The sequence below is a fragment of the Zalophus californianus genome, chromosome 4 (assembly GCF_009762305.2).
Source record: "Zalophus californianus isolate mZalCal1 chromosome 4, mZalCal1.pri.v2, whole genome shotgun sequence".
Taxonomy (NCBI): domain Eukaryota; kingdom Metazoa; phylum Chordata; class Mammalia; order Carnivora; family Otariidae; genus Zalophus; species Zalophus californianus.
Window position 1 is genome coordinate 72,242,317 of NC_045598.1, and position 18,453 is coordinate 72,260,769.

The 18,453-nt window shown below is 35.1% G+C and overlaps 1 protein-coding gene across 8 annotated transcripts in view; it reads right to left on the reverse strand.

Annotated features, from left to right (window-relative positions):
• ODF2L (outer dense fiber of sperm tails 2 like) overlaps window positions 1–18,453 on the reverse strand; it is an 86,492-nt gene that overhangs the window by 23,814 nt on the left and 44,225 nt on the right. For 2 of the 8 annotated variants that reach the window (XM_027570293.2, XM_027570231.2), the window contains exons 5-11: window positions 11,905–12,077; window positions 9,510–9,642; window positions 8,735–8,860; window positions 7,237–7,296; window positions 7,041–7,112; window positions 6,164–6,280; window positions 2,020–2,205 (exon numbers count right to left, since the gene is read on the reverse strand). In XM_027570293.2, the coding sequence (XP_027426094.2) occupies window positions 2,020–2,205; window positions 6,164–6,280; window positions 7,041–7,112; window positions 7,237–7,296; window positions 8,735–8,860; window positions 9,510–9,642; window positions 11,905–12,077 (867 nt within the window). The other 6 variants (XM_027570240.2, XM_027570266.2, XM_027570258.2 and 3 more) reach the window with 6 other exon arrangements.

Consider the following 18,453-nt stretch of genomic DNA (forward strand, 5'->3'; position numbering starts at 1 on the left):
AAGCTGTTTTGTAGAGGTCACCCCCATTGACTTTCAAACACTGTCAACAAAGACATGAAAACTATAGTAGTGGCTTGTCGACTTTGAATCTGAGCTCCTCGAGGTAGAGATTTTTGTCTGTTTTGTTCATTGCTAGGGCCTTGAAAGTGCCTGGCATACAGAAGATGCTCAATAAATAACTGTCAAATGAATTTACTCTTTACAAACCCACCTAGTGAGCTATAGTCATTGTGTCCCCTGTCTACATTCTACAGGATGACAAACTCACTGGGAGGACAATAACAATAATTTTTAATCAGAAGACCCAGAAGTAATAATGATAGCAGACAGTATTTATTGGGGGCTTCTTTCTTTCCTTCTATCATTCATCCAGTCACAGAACAAGCATTTATTTAGCATCTACTATATGCAAGACTTTTTTGGCTTATACTTTTTTACAGTAATGATGTTGATACGTTGAATAAAGCCTAGTATTCTGTTTTCATATTTTATGTAAAATGAATTTTTATTTGCATAATGAAGTATATAAGTTGGGATATATATATATACATATATATATGAAGTGTAAGTTAGGCAATATACTATAATGTAAAGATACTCAGAAATTTTATCTATAAAATAAATGCTATGAAGGGAATTCAAGATATGATATGACTGTTGTGGGACTACTTCAAAAGGAGTGGTCAAGGAAGGCCCCTTGAAGAGATGACAATTAAAAAGATACCCGAATGATCAAAAAAGAACCAGCTATTGTGAATCCAAGAACATTACAGCCAGAGATAATAGCAAACAATAAAACTCTACTCATTAGAGGAATAGAAAGGAGGCCAATATGGCAAAAATGTACGATGGCCAGGCACTGTGCTTTGATATATATTTCCTCATTTAGTCCTCTCTACAATCATATGAGATAGGAATATTATTATATCCTATTTTATAGATGAGGAAACAATCTTAGAGAGGTTAAGTACCTCACCCAAAGTCACAAGATGAACAAACAGAAGAGCCTTCCTATACCATGATCTGGGGTATGCGTGACACAATGCTATCTAAACAGGAAAATCCCGAGAATGTTAATGGCTTGATTAGCTTTCACCACTCAAGAATATTTTCAGGCATTCAACTCGGTCTAATGACCTTCTAGATTTTGAACTTAGTCCTTAATTCTTTTTGTCTAGTTAGATTCTTCTGAATGTCGTTCATCTTTAAGTGTTAACACTCGAGCTTATAAAATATCAAGTTGTTTTCTTTACACAAGGAAGTTTATGCAAGTCCACTTTCATTTCTAAAAGCCTCTAATAACTCTATAAGTCTTAACATCAGTTCTTAAGAGGTGGAATACCCATGAGACATTAAAAAGAGTAAATATTTTATCAATTGCTAATTGAATAAATACAATAATTCATCAAAAACAACAAAGCACTAAGTCCAGTTCTCAACTTTGTACTACACCCAAAGATAACTTTCACATGGTGTGTTTACGTCAGTGAATGGCTTTAAGTGCATTACAGAGTTCAAATGAAGTGAATTACTGAATACAGTCATATGGTCTAATAACATAAATCAGCATTTCCCAAACTGGTGTTCCTTAGAACCAGTTCCAAGAGTTGTTTTGTGGGTAAAACAAGAGTTCTGTGGTTAAATAAGTGGTGAGAAACTCTGAGTTCAAAACTCTTCATTATGCTGTTTTACTTTTCCTACTCGGGGCCTTTAATATGCTAATGTACACTGTCCATTTCCAAGGGGGAATATGTATGAAGTGCTACCCTTAGCTTGCCATAGATGCATTGGGACACTTTTAATATATCCTTTAATAAAGTTCCCAAGGAAATACTGATATAATTCAATATGCAAATGTGGCATTTTCTATAACCTTTCAAAACAGACTAAAGCAAAAGAGTGTGAGTAAAGTTTTCCTAGTATCAGTAGCACTAAGAGAAGATTATTATATTAAGCAATATGACATTAACTACATAACCTAAGGACAAAGGACAGTTAAGGAAGAATGTATAAACTTACCTGATCTCTAATTTGGGAGGTAAGGTTTTCCACGTCTCCAGTAAAGTATTTAAGCCTTTGTCTGTAAATTTTAGATGCCTTTTTTAGAGCTATGGTTTTTTGTTTGCTTGATTCTTTCATTGCCACAGCTTCATGCTTATTCTTTCTCAGTTGTAAGTTCCATTCAGTTATCTTGGTTTCCAAGCTCTAAAAAAATATTAGTAGTACTTAAATTATTTTAGAACTCCAATGTTTATGTCAACATTGTAAAAATATGTAAATAATCTTCCATAGATTTTATCAAAAGGATTAATCACAGGATTAATAAAAAGCAAAACAGTAAAGAAAGGTGGTTTCACCAATGTTTATTTGTAACATTATAGAATACAAATTTAAAATATATAAGCCTACATAAAATTAATCCTACTCTTATTAAAGATACTAATATTGGTGATTACAGTACATTTTTTAAACTTTTGTAATTAACTAGCACTTGTTAAAATTTCACATCTAGAATATTATACATAGTACTAGTTACTGAAAATCAAAAAACCATAATTGAGCTGGAGACAATTCAAACAAATTACACAAAGCTCAAAAGAATCAGTAGCTCCCTACATATGTCAGGACTTTTCAGTTGAAATGATAAAGGCTTAAAGGACATTAGATCAAAATCTATAGATCACAAAAAAGGTAGGTGAGATAGACTTATTTTGCAAATTTTAATTTACTAGAATTAAGGGGCATGCCTTGACATTTATAAGAGTTACATCAAGGGGAATAAGAGTACTACTTTATCCAATGAGTAGTAACCTTATGGAAGTTACTGTTCCAAGACTGAAGAGGCTTAAATGGATAACTATCAGATCCACAACAGTAAGGGTGAAAAGATGTTAAGGGGCATGTTTCTATCCATTGAATTTGATGGTGTTAATTGGCATGACTCTTTCCTTACATAACTAGAGACAGAATAATAGGCTGGGTGGATGACAGATATGATTTAGTGTGGTAACTCTCATGCTTTTATTTCAAATTATTTTAAGACTTTGTATTTAAAGTATTTGACTACTAAATATCTAAGAATTTAGAGACCTAAGATTTTAATGCTTTTACATTTTTTGAAAGTTGTATAATACTAAAAAAAATTATTACAGAATTTAGGTTTTAGTTTAACATTTCTTAGACAATCATTTTAATGAAAAAAAATCAAAGTAAAAGATTGGGTTTTCTATTTAGCTCCATGATCAATAAAAACTATGCTTCTTAACTTCCACTAGAGTTTAGACTAAGAAGTACACATTAAATAAGATTTAAAGACTAGCCCTCTTTGAAAAGTGAACTCAGTAGATTAAGACAAGCAGCAAAATACTGTTAAACAGGGGCGCCTGGGTGGCTCAGTCGGTTAAGTGTCTGCCTTCGGCTCAGGTCATTATCCCAGGGTCCTGGGATCGAGTCCCACATCAGGCCCCCTGCTCGGCGGGAAGCCTTCTTCTCCCTCTCCCTACTGCTCCCCCTGCTCGCGTTCCCTCTCGCTGTCTCTGACAAATAAATAAAATCTTAAAAAAAATACTGTTAAATAGTCTCTAGAAGTCTACTTAAACTAAAAAAATTATTAAATTAAATTATTTAAATTATTATTAAATTATTTAAATTATTAAAATTAAAATATGAAATGTTTTAATAAGTAGTTGGGGGAAAACAAGTATGAGTAAGAGCAGTACAAGTCTACTTAAGAGAACAGACTCCACAGGAAATACAGCTGCCATTCCTCTAGGAAACCACAGGGTGTCATCAGCACACCATGAATAATTGCTACATTTTGCTAAAGCAATTTAAACACCAAGGTGAAATAAATCCCTTGGCACAAGATTCCAGTCAGGACTTCCTCACTAGATTTATCCTATCCCACATTTGAGCACTATTAGGAAGTATACTAAACTATGAAATTATTTTTATGGTTTCGAAATAAATGACTCTTTGCAGTCTTTTGCCAAATGAATGTACATTTAAAGTCAACTATTCGCCTTTCCCTATTTCCAAGGAGCTCTACATGCTGCATATTATAAAGACAATTATTCTGTTTCTTCTAAATTATGAAAATATTTATTCCTAATTGCTATATTATAAAGATCTAGAAAGAAAAAATGGGTTAAAGTATCTTTGGAATATTTCTCAGAGAACTAAAATGTAAATTTTTCAAGACCTATTAAAATGAATTGACTCACTGGAGTCAAAACTAAAATATTAAATGAGATTTATGTTGCCGAACTGAGTTCATTATCTTTGTACTCCAAAAAGAACCTTGTGAAACATAAATCAAAGAACTAAATTCCGCCCCCCCCCATAACTTAATGTCTTAAATTCCAAAATTGCATGTTACAAGGAGGGTAGAAAGATCAGTAACCTAATGCAACTTCTTGTAATTATTTCTAAACAGTAGGGTTTTTGTAAAGGAATTTAAACTTAAAGTATTAGAAGAATGTCATGGCAAAATCTTAAGATTTTAGTCTTATATTCTCTAAATTATCATGAAAATTGTTAAAATTAACTTTAAAATATCACTCAATATTTCATTTTTAAACTGAAGGAAATGTTTTCAAAAATTTCCCAACTGCTATTTGAGGACATAACTAAAACTTATGTAAATTGTGATAGATGATTATCTGAGGTGTTAAATCACATGTATTCTATTGTATTTACCATGACAGGCTAATGCAATATCAACTCTAGTTCATCTGTAATGCCCTAGGACTCCCATGCAAACGACACAGGGAACCCATGGAGGAAAGTGCTTAAAAAGCACAGGTAGGAGGACAAAGGACAAAATTTACATTCCGCATAAGCCTGCTTAATGTCCCCTTACTGGGCAAAAGCTTTTCATCCTTGAAGAAAAACAAAAACCAAAATACTCCAAGCACAGTCTTGAAGCATGCCACAGGTTGCAAACATCTGCATGATTCAGGAGTGCAAAAGCAAACAGAAATTTAACACCAATGTCCTCACACTCCAGGGGGGTTATCATTGTACACTTCTCTTCTCCAAGTGAGAACACTGCTTCTTTTCCTTTGGCAAAAATAATGACAATAGATCCAGTTAGCTTGTGTCATGTCATAGCGACCTCAGGTTCTTATTTCAAAGTGCCTGTGAGGCTTCCAGAAGAGTATTAAAACCACTGAGTTTAAATGAAAATATTCCCCTTAATGACACTGCTAAAGAAAAACTGCATGACAAGAATGTTACTCAGTTTTCTAAACACCAAAGCTAAGTAAATGATTTTAAAGTTGTTACCATTAGTGACAAACACAAAAAACAATAAAGCATTTACTGACTGCCTACTAAATGTGAGTATGTATTTATGTGTAGATGTAGAAAATAGACAGGAATACTATATTCCAAAATATTAATAATGGTTTCAGTATTTTTAAATTATTTTCATTTTTGGGGCGCCTGGGTGGCTCAGTTGGTTAAGTGACTGCCTTCAGCTCAGGTCATGATCCTGGAGTCCCGGGATCGAGTCCCGCATCGGGCTCCCTGCTCAGCAGGGAGTCTGCTTCTCTCTCTGACCCTCCTCCCTCTCGTGCTCTCTATCTCTCATTCTCTCTCTCTCAAATAAAATAAATAAAATCTTAAAAAAAAAATTATTTTCATTTTTTCCTTTGTATTTTACAAATTTTCCAAAATAAACATAAATTAACTATATAATGGGAAAGATTTTTTTTTTTTAATTCAAGCTCTATAAATCCTTCCTAGACTGGTATTAAAGAGAGAGAGCATTTCTGTCTTGGGATTTAGAACCAAATCTTTAGATGAGCCAGAAATCTTTAAGATCTGCCTCAAATATGTATTTCCTATGGCAACACTTAAATTGAAATCTTCCAAAACCACCAAATTCCAGGGGCGCCTGGGTGGCTCAGTTGGTTAAGCGACTGCCTTCGGCTCAGGTCATGATCCTGGAGTCCCGGGCTCCCTGCTCGGCAGGGAGTCTGCTTCTCCCTCTGACCCTCTTCCCTCTCGTGCTCTCTCTCTCTCATTCTCTCTCTCTCAAATAAATAAAATCTTTAAAAAAAAAAAAAAAAAAACACCAAATTCCAGAACTAAGGAAGGGCTTTATAGTTGTTCGTTAATTTTATCACTTAAACTATAAAAATGACTTAATATTTATAACCTTTATGTATTCTTTTAATTTATCATTCTCTGCCTCCTTTTTATGAATTTGGAACTGTAGTCGTTCATGTACTACTTTTACTGATTGTGAAAAACGGTCTGCTTTCAAAGCATTTGCCTGTAACAGAGAAAACAAAAAAAATGTGTTATTTGATATATTTCCCCACAATCTTTAACTTTATCCATATTTAGACATGATCTAAAAAGTTGATAAAAAGCAAAGCACCACTTTACATTAACCATGACCCCCCCATTATAAATTGTATATAAAACTATGGGGCTATTTTCCCCTCCCCCCTTTTATTTAATGGCTCCTGGTAATCTCCTTTTAAAAATTCCTACCTATCCTAAGTAAATTATATCTAAAATGCTCCTATAAACACTAAAATTCCTTAATTTATACTAAAATTGAAATACAAATTTATTCATAGTTCCTAATATATAATGATTTATGCAATTACCCTGATTTAAATACCATAAAAATCTTTTAAAAAGAAACTAAAAAAACTTGTAAAATATCCAAATAATGTAAAAACACTTCTGTGTCTATTTCTTTTTTTTTTTTTTTTTTTTTTTTTTTTTTTTAAAGATTTTATTTATTTATTTGAGAGAGAGAATGCGAGAGAGAGAGAGAGCATGAGAGGGGAGAGGGTCAGAGGGAGAAGCAGACTCCCTGCCGAGCAGGGAGCCGGATGCGGGACTCGATCCCGGGACTCCAGGATCATGACCTGAGCCGAAGGCAGTCGCTTAACCAACTGAGCCACCCAGGCGCCCACTTCTGTGTCTATTTCTGAGGATATGGGAGTCAGGATGGAAAGAAGGAAAAGAGGGAGTCAATATTAAGAAAATATGATGCATTAAGCTCAAAATTTGCTTACCTTTTCATTCTGAAACAAACAAGAAAGTTCTTGAATATAGGTCTCCTTTTCAAGTACCTTCTTCTTAAGATTCTTCAGCAAAGATAATGTAAGAGTTAGAAATATCACAATTTGGATAATGTTGGCTAATTTTATAAAACCAAGCATCATATAAATAAAAAATGTCAGAGTAGACACAAAGTATAAAAAGACTTACAGTATTTTCACTTTCATTATCAGTTAGCTTCTCTAACATGCTGGATAAACTGTCCCCTACCTATGAAAAAAAGATATTATAAATCAGTATTGACAAACAGTTCTCTCTATATAAAAGTAGGAAGAGGAATAAGCATCACTTAAGAAATTAATATGGACAACTATCATGCAAGGTTCAGATTTTTAAAAAGGTCATCAGATGGATTTTTGCCTAAGTGTTCCAAATCATCTTTTGTCCACAGTTTATGAAATTATATACTAATTTCTAAATAACACCTCAGACAACACAAGCCAATGACACAAAAACCACAAAAATCTTGTATACAAAGGAAGCTCACCGTGCTTATAAATAGGTAAAAAATAAAAACAACCTTAATTTTAGCAAGTAAGATTATTTTTAAAGAATCACAGCACATTAGTAAAAGAATTCTATGTAGATATTTTAAATGAGAACATAGAAAAATGTTTATTCATCTTGAGGGTCACACTCCTGCTTGAGAATGTGAAAAGCTATGAATTCCTTTCACCCAAAAGTATTGTGCCATGTAAATCTCATGCAAAATTGCACACACAATTTCATGGACTGCATGAAGCCCACTCTTGGGACTCTGTAGAAGGACACAGTGGAATTGCTTGGCATACAACTATTTTCATTTCTCTTGGATATAAACAACTTGTAAATAAATGTTCACAGCAGCTTTATGCATAACAGCCAAAAACTGAAGCAACCTAAATATCCATCAACTGAGGAATGGACAAATAAAAATGGAATAGCCATACAATGAAATATTATTCAGCAATAAAGAGGAATGAAGCACTAACATGTGCTACAACATAGATGACCTTGAAGGCACTATGCTAAATGAAAGGCGGTTATGAAGAACCACATTTTATATGAATCTATTTACATGAAATTTCCAGAATGAGCAAATTCATAAAAACAAAAAGTAGATAATAGGGTAAGGAGGGGTGGGTGAGGCTGGGAGGTAGGCGAACTTCTAAAGGACCTGGGAGGGTTTTCTTTTTGTGGTGATGAAAATGCTCTAACATTGACTGTGGGGACTGCTGCACAGTTCTACAAATACACTCAAAATCACTGAATTGTGCACTTTAAATGGATGAATTGTATGGTATGTGAATTACCTCTGAACAAACTGCTAACCCCAAAAATAAATGAATGTATGAATACAATGGTACAATGGAGCTTAAATTCTAAGAAAATGTTATTTTCTTTCTTTCATTTCAGCTGAAATGAAATATAACAATGAAAAATTTTGAGATAGAAAATACAAATATATTTTCTATAAAAACATGCTGCTTTCATGTAGAACTATTTGTGAAACGTTAAGAGGGTTAGTTTCATGATTGACACTTCAAACGAAAATTCAAGAATTATTTCCATTTCAAATATACCAATAATTCAATTTCTACAGATTCAGAAATAGCAAATCCTTCAAGTGAGAAATATATCTATTAAATTAGTGCTCAGGGGTCCTTACTTGTTGGTATTCTGTCTTTCTAAGATGTTCCAAAGCTTGTTTTACACGTTTAAAAGTGTCTAATTCTTTTGTTAATATTTCCTTCTGTTTAGAAATCTTCTTCAAATTGGATGCAAAAAGATTAGCCTGACAAAATATAAGAACCACATACCCATTTTAAGATACAACATTTAAAAAAATCTAAAAAAGATACAGCATTAAGACACTCTAAAATACAACACTGCTATTATCAAAGAATACTTTATCTTAGTAACAAAATCATTTTTCATATAGTAAATTTTGCCAAGCTTATTAATAGTAAAGTACATCGTACATTAAAGTAATGAAATCAAAATAAGGGCTTAAGCCCCGAAGTGTTTCAGGCATTTATTTTAATAAAACGAATAGAATACAATCTATTTTTGTCTCTAACTCAAACTTCAGTACACCGAAATTTTAGAATACAGGTTTCTATTCCATACAAAACTACAGAAAATAGGTATAATTTCCTCTCTTAGAATATTTGTTTAAATTCCCTCTTGAAATAGTTGACTCTCTAGTTCAATTTTAGATAAGTTAAGCACCAAGGTTAGCCTCTTAACAAGTGCATGCCTGAGATTATCGCTGAAGAAAAGAATTGCAGCTAATGACATAGAAGACTGATAAACCTGCAATTTTTAATATCAAATACCAGTATGTGAGCATAACTATGTTAAGATACAAAACTGCAGTTAATGCATTCTGAATATTATGCTAGCTGTCTATTTTATTAGATGTTCATAAGTCAGGTACTCACATTTTCAAAACTAATCTCTTCAACGGTATCCTTAAATAATGGCAAAAATAATTCTACAGAACAGGTTGCCAACTCAGCTTCCTTAAATGTTGCTTCCAGATCAGTCTTTTCATTTAGGATGTCCTGCTTTAGACTAATTAGATACGCACAAATAAAATTTAAGTTAAATCTGTCACATAAACTAGTTATACTTTTTATGCAAATATAGCACAGCGTAACTAAATATTACAGTTCCACAAATTGCTCTCCAAAATATAACAGTGAATGGCCACTGAAAATGTATGAAATTTTTCCTATACTCCCCTATTTTTCTATACTTAATATACACAGAAAGTTTTTAAAACGTTTAGATATGTAAAACACAAAAACCACCAACAGCAATGCTTCACTGTACTACTTGTAATTGTTCAACATCTCTTTTCTGGTTTGTAAAACGATTTGTGTGAATGTGTTTATGTCTTTTTTACTTCCCTTTCTACTCCCTACTCCAAACCCAAAAGATTTGTCTTTCTAGACCTCATTCCCAAATGCTTTCTTGAAACTTGCTGTTCTTCACAAAAAAAATTCCTCCAGAAGAACAAATAAGCTAAACAAACGGAACACAAAAAACTAAAGCTCTCCATATCGCAAAAATCCTTCACACTTGACTTTATAATACATTATCATCAATCAAAACAAAACTATTAATATTTGCCTTCTTGATTACCTAGACACTACTGTGTATCACTGTAAGAGACATCTCTTTGGTTACATTTTTACATCCTGAAATCAGGATGCTTCTTGTAATCTTTGTTAAGAAGCAGTCTTGAGCTCTTTCCTGCACATGCCCAGAACTAAAAGTGTCAAATGCTTTCAAGAATTCCCCAGAGATGGGGTGTAGCACTTTTTAACCCCCCTAGGAATGGACGGCCATAGAGGGGTTGAAGGAGCTGGTGAACTAGGAATGTTTAGCAACATTCCAGAAGCAAGACTCCAATATAGGCTTGCATGATATTGTAAGAGCCCAGCACAAATAAGTTTTAGTTCAGTTAAAGATGGTCCTAAGAAATGCCACATCACCAATACTCTTAATAGCAAGGACAACTCTGAGTCAAAAAGTTGGATTTTGAGTATAAAAAATTTTATAAAAAAATTTTGAGAATACCCTACTTTATTTCACTTAAATTTTATTTATTTTTATTTTTTAAAAGCATAGTTATTTGAAGTCAAAAATCTATGTATAATTAAGTTTGAAGGAGCTTTTTCAATATTTATAAATAAAATAAATCATAAGAGAGCATCGTATCTTTCTTTAATAGGCAACTTTTTTTCTTTCTTTACAAAACATAATATAATGGCTCATCCACAACTGATGGGATCTTAGAGGCTATGTCAGAAAGCAGACTGTGTTCTTAATTACTGCTGGCTTAACGTGATGGGTATAAGATGTTGGCTATAAATGACAGTTGTCCATTATTAAAAACCATGGGCAGAAGAAAGTCAAGAATGGTTATATATGACCAAATATCACTGTCATTTACAACAAGCTAAATAGAAGCTGGACTATACTATCAAGGGTGACAATAATGGTGTTTTGAGGCTGTCATTTTGGGGGGCCCATGGGTGGCTCAGTCGGTTGTCTACCTTCAGCTCAGGCCATGGTCCCAGGGTCGTGGGATCAAGCCCTGCATCGGGCTCCCTGCTCAGCGGGGAGCCCGCTGCTCCTCCTGCTTATGTCCTTTCTCTCTCTCTCAAATAAATAAATAAAATCTTAAAAAAAAAAAAGACTGTCATCTTGGTAAGCAATGGAGTCATATAAATAGCAAGTGTATTCCCTATTTTTTTTAGATTTTAGTTATTTGGGGGGAGGGGCAAAGGGAAAGGGAAAGAGAAAATCTCAAGCTGACTCCCCACTGAGCGTGGAGCCCAATGTGGGGCTCAATGCCACAACCCTGAGATCATGACCTGACTGAAATCAAGAGCTGAACACTCAACCAACTGAACCACTCAGGCACCCCGTGTATTCCTTATTCTACGGGAAATAGCAAAATATGACAGGTATTTGTTATATAGCAATGTTCCAAATGACAGTGAATTAGTACTCATCAACTACATTTCCAACATTCCATAGTATTTCTATTTTCATTTATCTTAGCTATAAGGCTTAATACTTTAATAATTCTCAATAGATAAGGCTTTCATTTTTATTTGCTTTCATTAAGATTTCAAAAACCTAGCCCAATTCTGCTAAATGAGTACTGATTTGTAATCAGGATAAATAAATATATGAATTGCTAAATTTGAAGAAGATACTCTTGAAAGAATGCTGTATTTGATTCAAATAATTTACAGTATGGACAAAACATGAAATGTTGAAATCAGAAAATTAGATATCCCCTGCTATTATTGAGAATACCAGCTGAGATGACTTTCACTGGCAGCCTGTGGTAAATGTTCGTCCTCTGGTGTACTTGTAAAATGAGAACATAGTTTCTCTGAATGACTTCCATCAATTGAAGGCTTCTCCATAAATTTGGTAAATGGATTTGTAGATGGCTTCCACAACAACTTTTCTTCATAAGCTGAAAGCTAGGAAATATTTTAGTTATTAAACTTAACTCAGTAGGTTCTTTTTTCTGTCATTACTCTATAAAATAAAAATCCTAAACATGTGTAAAGAATAATATTTTACAGACAAAATAGAAATTATAACTGCTACTCATTTGTGATACTAATTCAAAAAGTGTCAAAATTGCATTGCCCAAGCATTCAACAATTGCCAATTCCATACACTTTCCAAAAGGCCTGTTATTTTCTACATAAGAAAGAATTTTCTACACAAGAATGTAAAATTTTTATTAATCTATTTCATGAAGTATTATAGTATCTTAATCCAGTCAACTAGAAAATAAATATAAAAACTATGGTAACTCTGGTCCTTAGTTTCATTATATCTACCCAATAGGAAATGTATGTTATGTATGCCTAGAATAGAAATTTCATATCTTTTCGAAGTATTTGGCAACAATAGCTACAAAAAGATTTATTCTTTTGAAAGTAGACCTTACAAAATTAAATTAATTTATTCCTATTTCCCAGCTCACTCTAGGATATTCTTTGGTGTTAACAGACAGGTACTTCTAAGTTTTACTAAACAACTGTTTTCACTCAAACTCAGAGGTGTCATTTTTTTAAACAGGAATATTCATGAATTTCTTCAGAACTGTTCCATTTTAAGTAATAAATTAGTGATTTAGCAATCATTAAGGCTGTGTTTTCACAACTCTAATATATGGTAATGTGTCTCCCTGACTTCATTTTATATTTATGCAAAATCAAATGTTATATTTAAGATCTTCAGCGTTTTTCCTCTTTGTAATTTATTTTTATAAACCTGTATTTTACAATACATTTGGTCAAGAATTTTCAATACTTTAAGTAGATGTGAAGAAATTATAAGTTGAAAATTACTTGTATTTCTAAATGACACTTTGAAAGTGTCTGTAAAAATACATCTATTTTTGTCTGAAGGTTCCATACACTACAGAAACAAATATTTAGGACATAGACCAAAGAAATGCATGCCAACATTTTTGAAATACCAACAACTCATGTACAAATGGAACTGCTAATTAACCTACAGATATCTAAGATGATCTACTTGAATGCTGAAATATGAAACATCTGTTAGTAAGACATAACAGTATTTTGAGCTATTTGAAGTCTTAAAGAATTAAAGAAGAATTAAAAATAGATGGATACAAAAAAATCGAATGAAAAACCAAACCTAAGAGTGAAGAAGAACATGATCTAGATATATCATTGCAATCAACAGTACTATCATCTACTGATCTGTTTGGTTCCAATAGCTACCCCACTCACAGAGGAACTGGTATTTACCTTTCATTCATCCACATGTTGAAAATTTCTTGCTCTGCACACTGGAATCTCAAGAAAGAATACCTTATTTACATTTGAATCCTTAGCATCTACAAGCCTTATAAAAGCTAAGCAGTAATTGAAGGAGAGGACTCAAGGCTTAGAGCAGTTAATGTGATGAATAAAGGCAGTTGCTTTTTACTTATTCACTTCACTGATTCATCTTTTGGGGGAATCATTAAAAGAAAAATGTTTCCTATATTTTGAATAAAAATTCAAAAATAAATGTAAGAGGATTAGGGATCTTCAATTGGTAGGCATATTTTATAAGATTCAGTTTGGTATTAGTATTTTAAATGAGTGCTTACTTGGCTCTGTGGGCTATTGGCAGCTATTTATACAATTTTTCTAAAAGTTTTATCACAAGATGAAATACATTTTTCTGCTTCATCGCCTGTAAAAAGTAACTGTGCCTTATCTTAAAGGGTAAACAAAATTAACACATTGTAAAAACAGAGATGTTAGAATGACTCTTAGCCCAACATTCAAAAATGTTATCTTCATTACTGATTCTCAAAACAGAGAGAACTATGTAAGTCAAGTCTCAGATATATCCATAGAAATTATCAACAATTATATTCTTACAATCTAGAAATATTTTCCAGGATAAAAATTGTTCAAAGGTTCCAAGGCACTGCACTATTTTTGTGTTGTGACAATACTATAACCAAAAACATATGTGTGCTGAACAATTTTTTTTTAGCATAAAAAGTCCTACCTTTATAAAAAATGCTATCATTTTAGTGAGCCAAATGTATTCCTCTATGGAAAAGATGTTTCGCAAGAAAATGTTTTCAATTACATGGAATATACTGCCAATTGACAAATATACTTCTGTACAACTTGGTGGTGAAACAAAGACACATATTCTGCACACATATTTAATAAACAAACCCCTAAAGATTAGCAATTTAAATATATTTTAATGTTTAAGGAATTAAAGTTCCTATAGAGAGATGACTTTACCAGTCCCCTATCAAAAAGGCATGTACTTAAAGCTTTCTCCAGGCGTGGTCATGGTTTACACGGACCCAGCTACACTCACTAAAGTATGTTCCATTTGGCCAACAACAAGCATTTGAGGGATGGCTGTTCAGGGACTATAATGCTGGCCATGGTCAGAGAAAAGAAAGATCCCAGTTCATGCCCTTCCTTAGCATCTAGATTGCTCTAAGTAAACAAACCAGCTGCAAATATATATTTAAAACTAATCTCTCCAAAGAGATTGAAATCTCACAGATTTCAATCTGTTTTGCCAAACATTCATTCTTGGAAAACGAGCTCCCACTGGCTTCAAACAAAAGCACACAACTTCTCCTGAAAAATTCACTGAAATATTCAGCAAAGAACACAAAGTAGATATAGGAATGCTTCTCATCTCTCTCACTATTCTTCACACTAGTCAAAGTTTACTAAAGAATTGTAGAGTCCTGCAAAACAAATCTGAGTATGACAAAAAGAAAGAGAAAAAGGCATTCTAGGTACAGGGTCAAGTACAAGCAAGAGGAAGGAATCATGAAAGGACATGATTTGCAAGGGTAAGTGGCAAAGGATGAAACTGGACACAATGAAGTGGTCACTGTATGCCAAGCTCAAAAGCTTGACTTGTTTCCTAAAGGTTAAGACAGACCATTAAATCATTTTAAGCAGGATAATAACAGATCAAAAGTGTATCTTTAAAAGATAAATTTAGTGGTATTTTGGAGAATAGACCAGGTATATGGAGGGGAGAAGAGTAGAAGTAGTGAAACCGGTTATTAGGGTCCCAGAGAAATGAAATTCCAGCATTGTTTTCCTAGAAAAAATTTTGAAGAAATCAAAAGTTGTTTCCACTGGTGATTAAAAAAAAAAAAAACTTGAAAAACAATGAAGGAATTAGAATAGCAAGAGATTCAGTACAGAAAGTGACCAAATATAACACTTCATTTACCCATGCCCATCTGAATGGATTGCTCCACATACCTGTTCCAGAAAATGACAGCTTATCCCTTTAAGTACCAAAATTCACTTGCAGGCTTGAAGAAAACCTCCTGAAAGTATTATTTCTTCTTTCTCAAACATAGTATAGGTAGCCTGAACATAATTTAACCATTCACTTCTTGATGACCCAGAGGCAGCATATTAAAATGAAATACTGGGCCAGACTCACCTGTTCTTAGTCCTTAGAGCCACCTGACACGGACAACTCTTAGCCACAGCAGGCCTTAGTTGCCCCTTCTACATAATGAGAAATAAACTTTGCCAGCCAAAGCTGTGGGGAGGTTTGAACAGAATGAAGTATCACTTACAGGTGGGGTTTTTTGTTTGTTTGAATGTGTTTTTTTGTTTTTTTTTTTTAATTTAGGGTCCCTTTGGCTCATTGTTGAGGTTGCTTTCCCACCAGGTCTTTTCTTTAAATTTTTTCATCTTGAAAAAAAAAATCATACCGAGTCAATCACTATTCCTTAAAATACTTGCAGGCGTGAGTTATCTGTATAAAACCAACTTTTCGAAACAATTCTTTCAAGATCTGTTCCTTACAGAATCATTACAAATCATCTACAAAGTAGTCATAAATTGAGTACTACTAAACCAGAGCCCACGGGAAAACAACTGACTTCCAAAAGAATTGAGTTTAGTGGGTAGATGTTATGTCAACCTCACTGCTATACTCAGCTCCTTGGGTCTCATTCATTTGTACAATATAAACAAAGCCACTTTCTCATACCTTTGGGTTTTTTGGGTACAAAAACCATATTATTTATACACATCAACCGTGAAAGTAGAAGAAAGAGAGGCAGAAAATGGATACCTAGCTGTTACAGAATTAGGAACATGACCATGACATTCTTATTCTAAGCAGAAGGAAAGCAAACTAATTTTAAAAACAGGTTTTCTGTGGTTTGTTCCTTTAGCCAAGTAGTGTTTAAAACTACTCCAAGAACCTCATTAATTCAAAAACACCTGAAACCTTACTATGGGCGAGGTGACAGGGAAACTTTGTCTCCGAAATATACATCCTAAATACCAGCCCCAGTGTGGCTATGGTTTTCTCAATCAACAAGCACCCTTACTACCTATACTCAAAACCTGACACTGGTTTACTTAATCTCTTTTATTACAACCACTCCAAAATGACTATTATTGCCCTCGTTTTCCAGATAAGGAAACTGAAGCCAGGAAAGTTAAGTGACCGGTCCAAGGCCACACACTTGAAGAAGTTTCCTATTGAGTCTGGAAACCTAGGAGGAACCTGGAGGACTTAATTTCCCAGGCCTCCCATAGTATTCTTCACTAAAGGAGCCCCAGGGCCTACCACAATCGGGTATATTATATGGTGGTCGCTTAAAAAGCCAGCCAAATGAGTAAGAGGAATTGTTTCCGAAGGAAACGCCGCCATGCCCGGGTCGGCCGGATAAGGGCTTAGTTCTGGAAAGCCCATCAACTATGATCTACCCTGGGGTCCTGGGGACCACACCCTCCCTAGGAATACGAGCCTCGCTGTCTTTTTCCCAGGCCAGGCAGTCAATTCTAGGGGAAGTGGCAGGTATGCGCAGAAAGCGGCTGAGGTCTAGTTCCGGGTGGACGTGAAGGCCTTTCACTTCCGGGACCCAATACGGCCCCGACCACCCGAACCCCTAAGCGCGTCTGCGGTAACCGCAAGGAAACGGTCCGACCCCAAGCTTCCCCGCCTCCCAAAAGCGTGCCTACGCCCCGACCGCTGCGTTAGCACGCCGCCGTGACGTCAGCCCGCCGCCGCTCCGCTAAGGAAGGGGTCCAAAGGGGCCGCAAAGATGACGCTCAGCGAACGTTGGTGGAAACCACCGCCAGCGTACCTGTGCTCTCCAGCCCTGTGTCGGCTAAGAGAGAGCGGGACGCAGGGGGCAGTGCCGCAGGCGAAAGCTAGAAAGGAAGCCAAAGGACGCGAGGTGGCAGGGAGGCGAATATCTAGAACTGCTTGCGGTGGAAGAGTGCCCGGCCAGGTGCAAGAGGGACGAAAATAGAGCTAGTAACCATCAAGTGGCTTCTCTGGCAACGGCCGCCCCGCCCCTTCCGTCGGGCCATAGCCGACGCAGCTGATTGGCCGGGCTGGGGAAAGCAAGGGCCGGCGTCTGTTGCTATTGGCGGGAATCAGGGGGCGGGGCCGGGGAGAGGCTCTTTGTCTCTCAGTTGCTGCTCTGGGTGAACTTTTCGCGCCCGCCCTTCAAACTTTTTGTTTTACAGAAGAGGCCTTTTGTGTGTAGTTACCAAAAATCTTAATTGAGCTCAACCTAGAAAGAGAAATAAGACTGATAGAGTATGAATTTTCTGATAGTTGGCCTGGAAGTGCCCTGCCTTTGCTTTTTTAAAGGAGACATTTGAAAAAGCCCAAACAACCGCGACACAAGGAACTTTGTTTTAAATATATAGTATTGCTGTTTAGCTGGGATCTTCCCTAGGCCTCCTTCCTTCTGTTAAATTAGGGAGCTGGACGGTGATCTCCAAGGCGCCTTTCAGATTTCAAATTCTTTGCATCTGTACTATAGCCAGCTAGTATAATTTATACACTCTTGAACAAGCAAGGCAAGATTTTATTTGGAAAAGTAAAAAACTATCCACCTCAACTTAATATTCGTGTTAAGAATTGTACACCATAATGTGAAATTTGCAAATAGAGCAATTGTCAACTGAGCAGTTTAGCCATTACATGGCATGCCTCATTACTGATTTTACTAAAGAACATATTCAGTTGATGATTATAGCAAAGATTTTTTTTCCCAGTGCTGATTGTCCAGCAAAAAGTTCATGGCAGTTAAAAGTTCATTCATAACGAACATATAACTGTTCCATATATGCAAATACTAAAAAGCAGTGGGGACTGATCCATCTCTTACTGATGAATCATGACCTCTGGCAAGTCAACTAACTTCACTACTCTGGGCTAGTCTTCCCCTCCTTTAAGAAAAAAAGGGGGGGAGGGGGAGGTGGACGTGTGGAACTGGGGCAGGGAAAGTAATTTTGAGGGTCCTTCCAGCACTTACCTGTGATTCTAGCTAAACTTACTAGC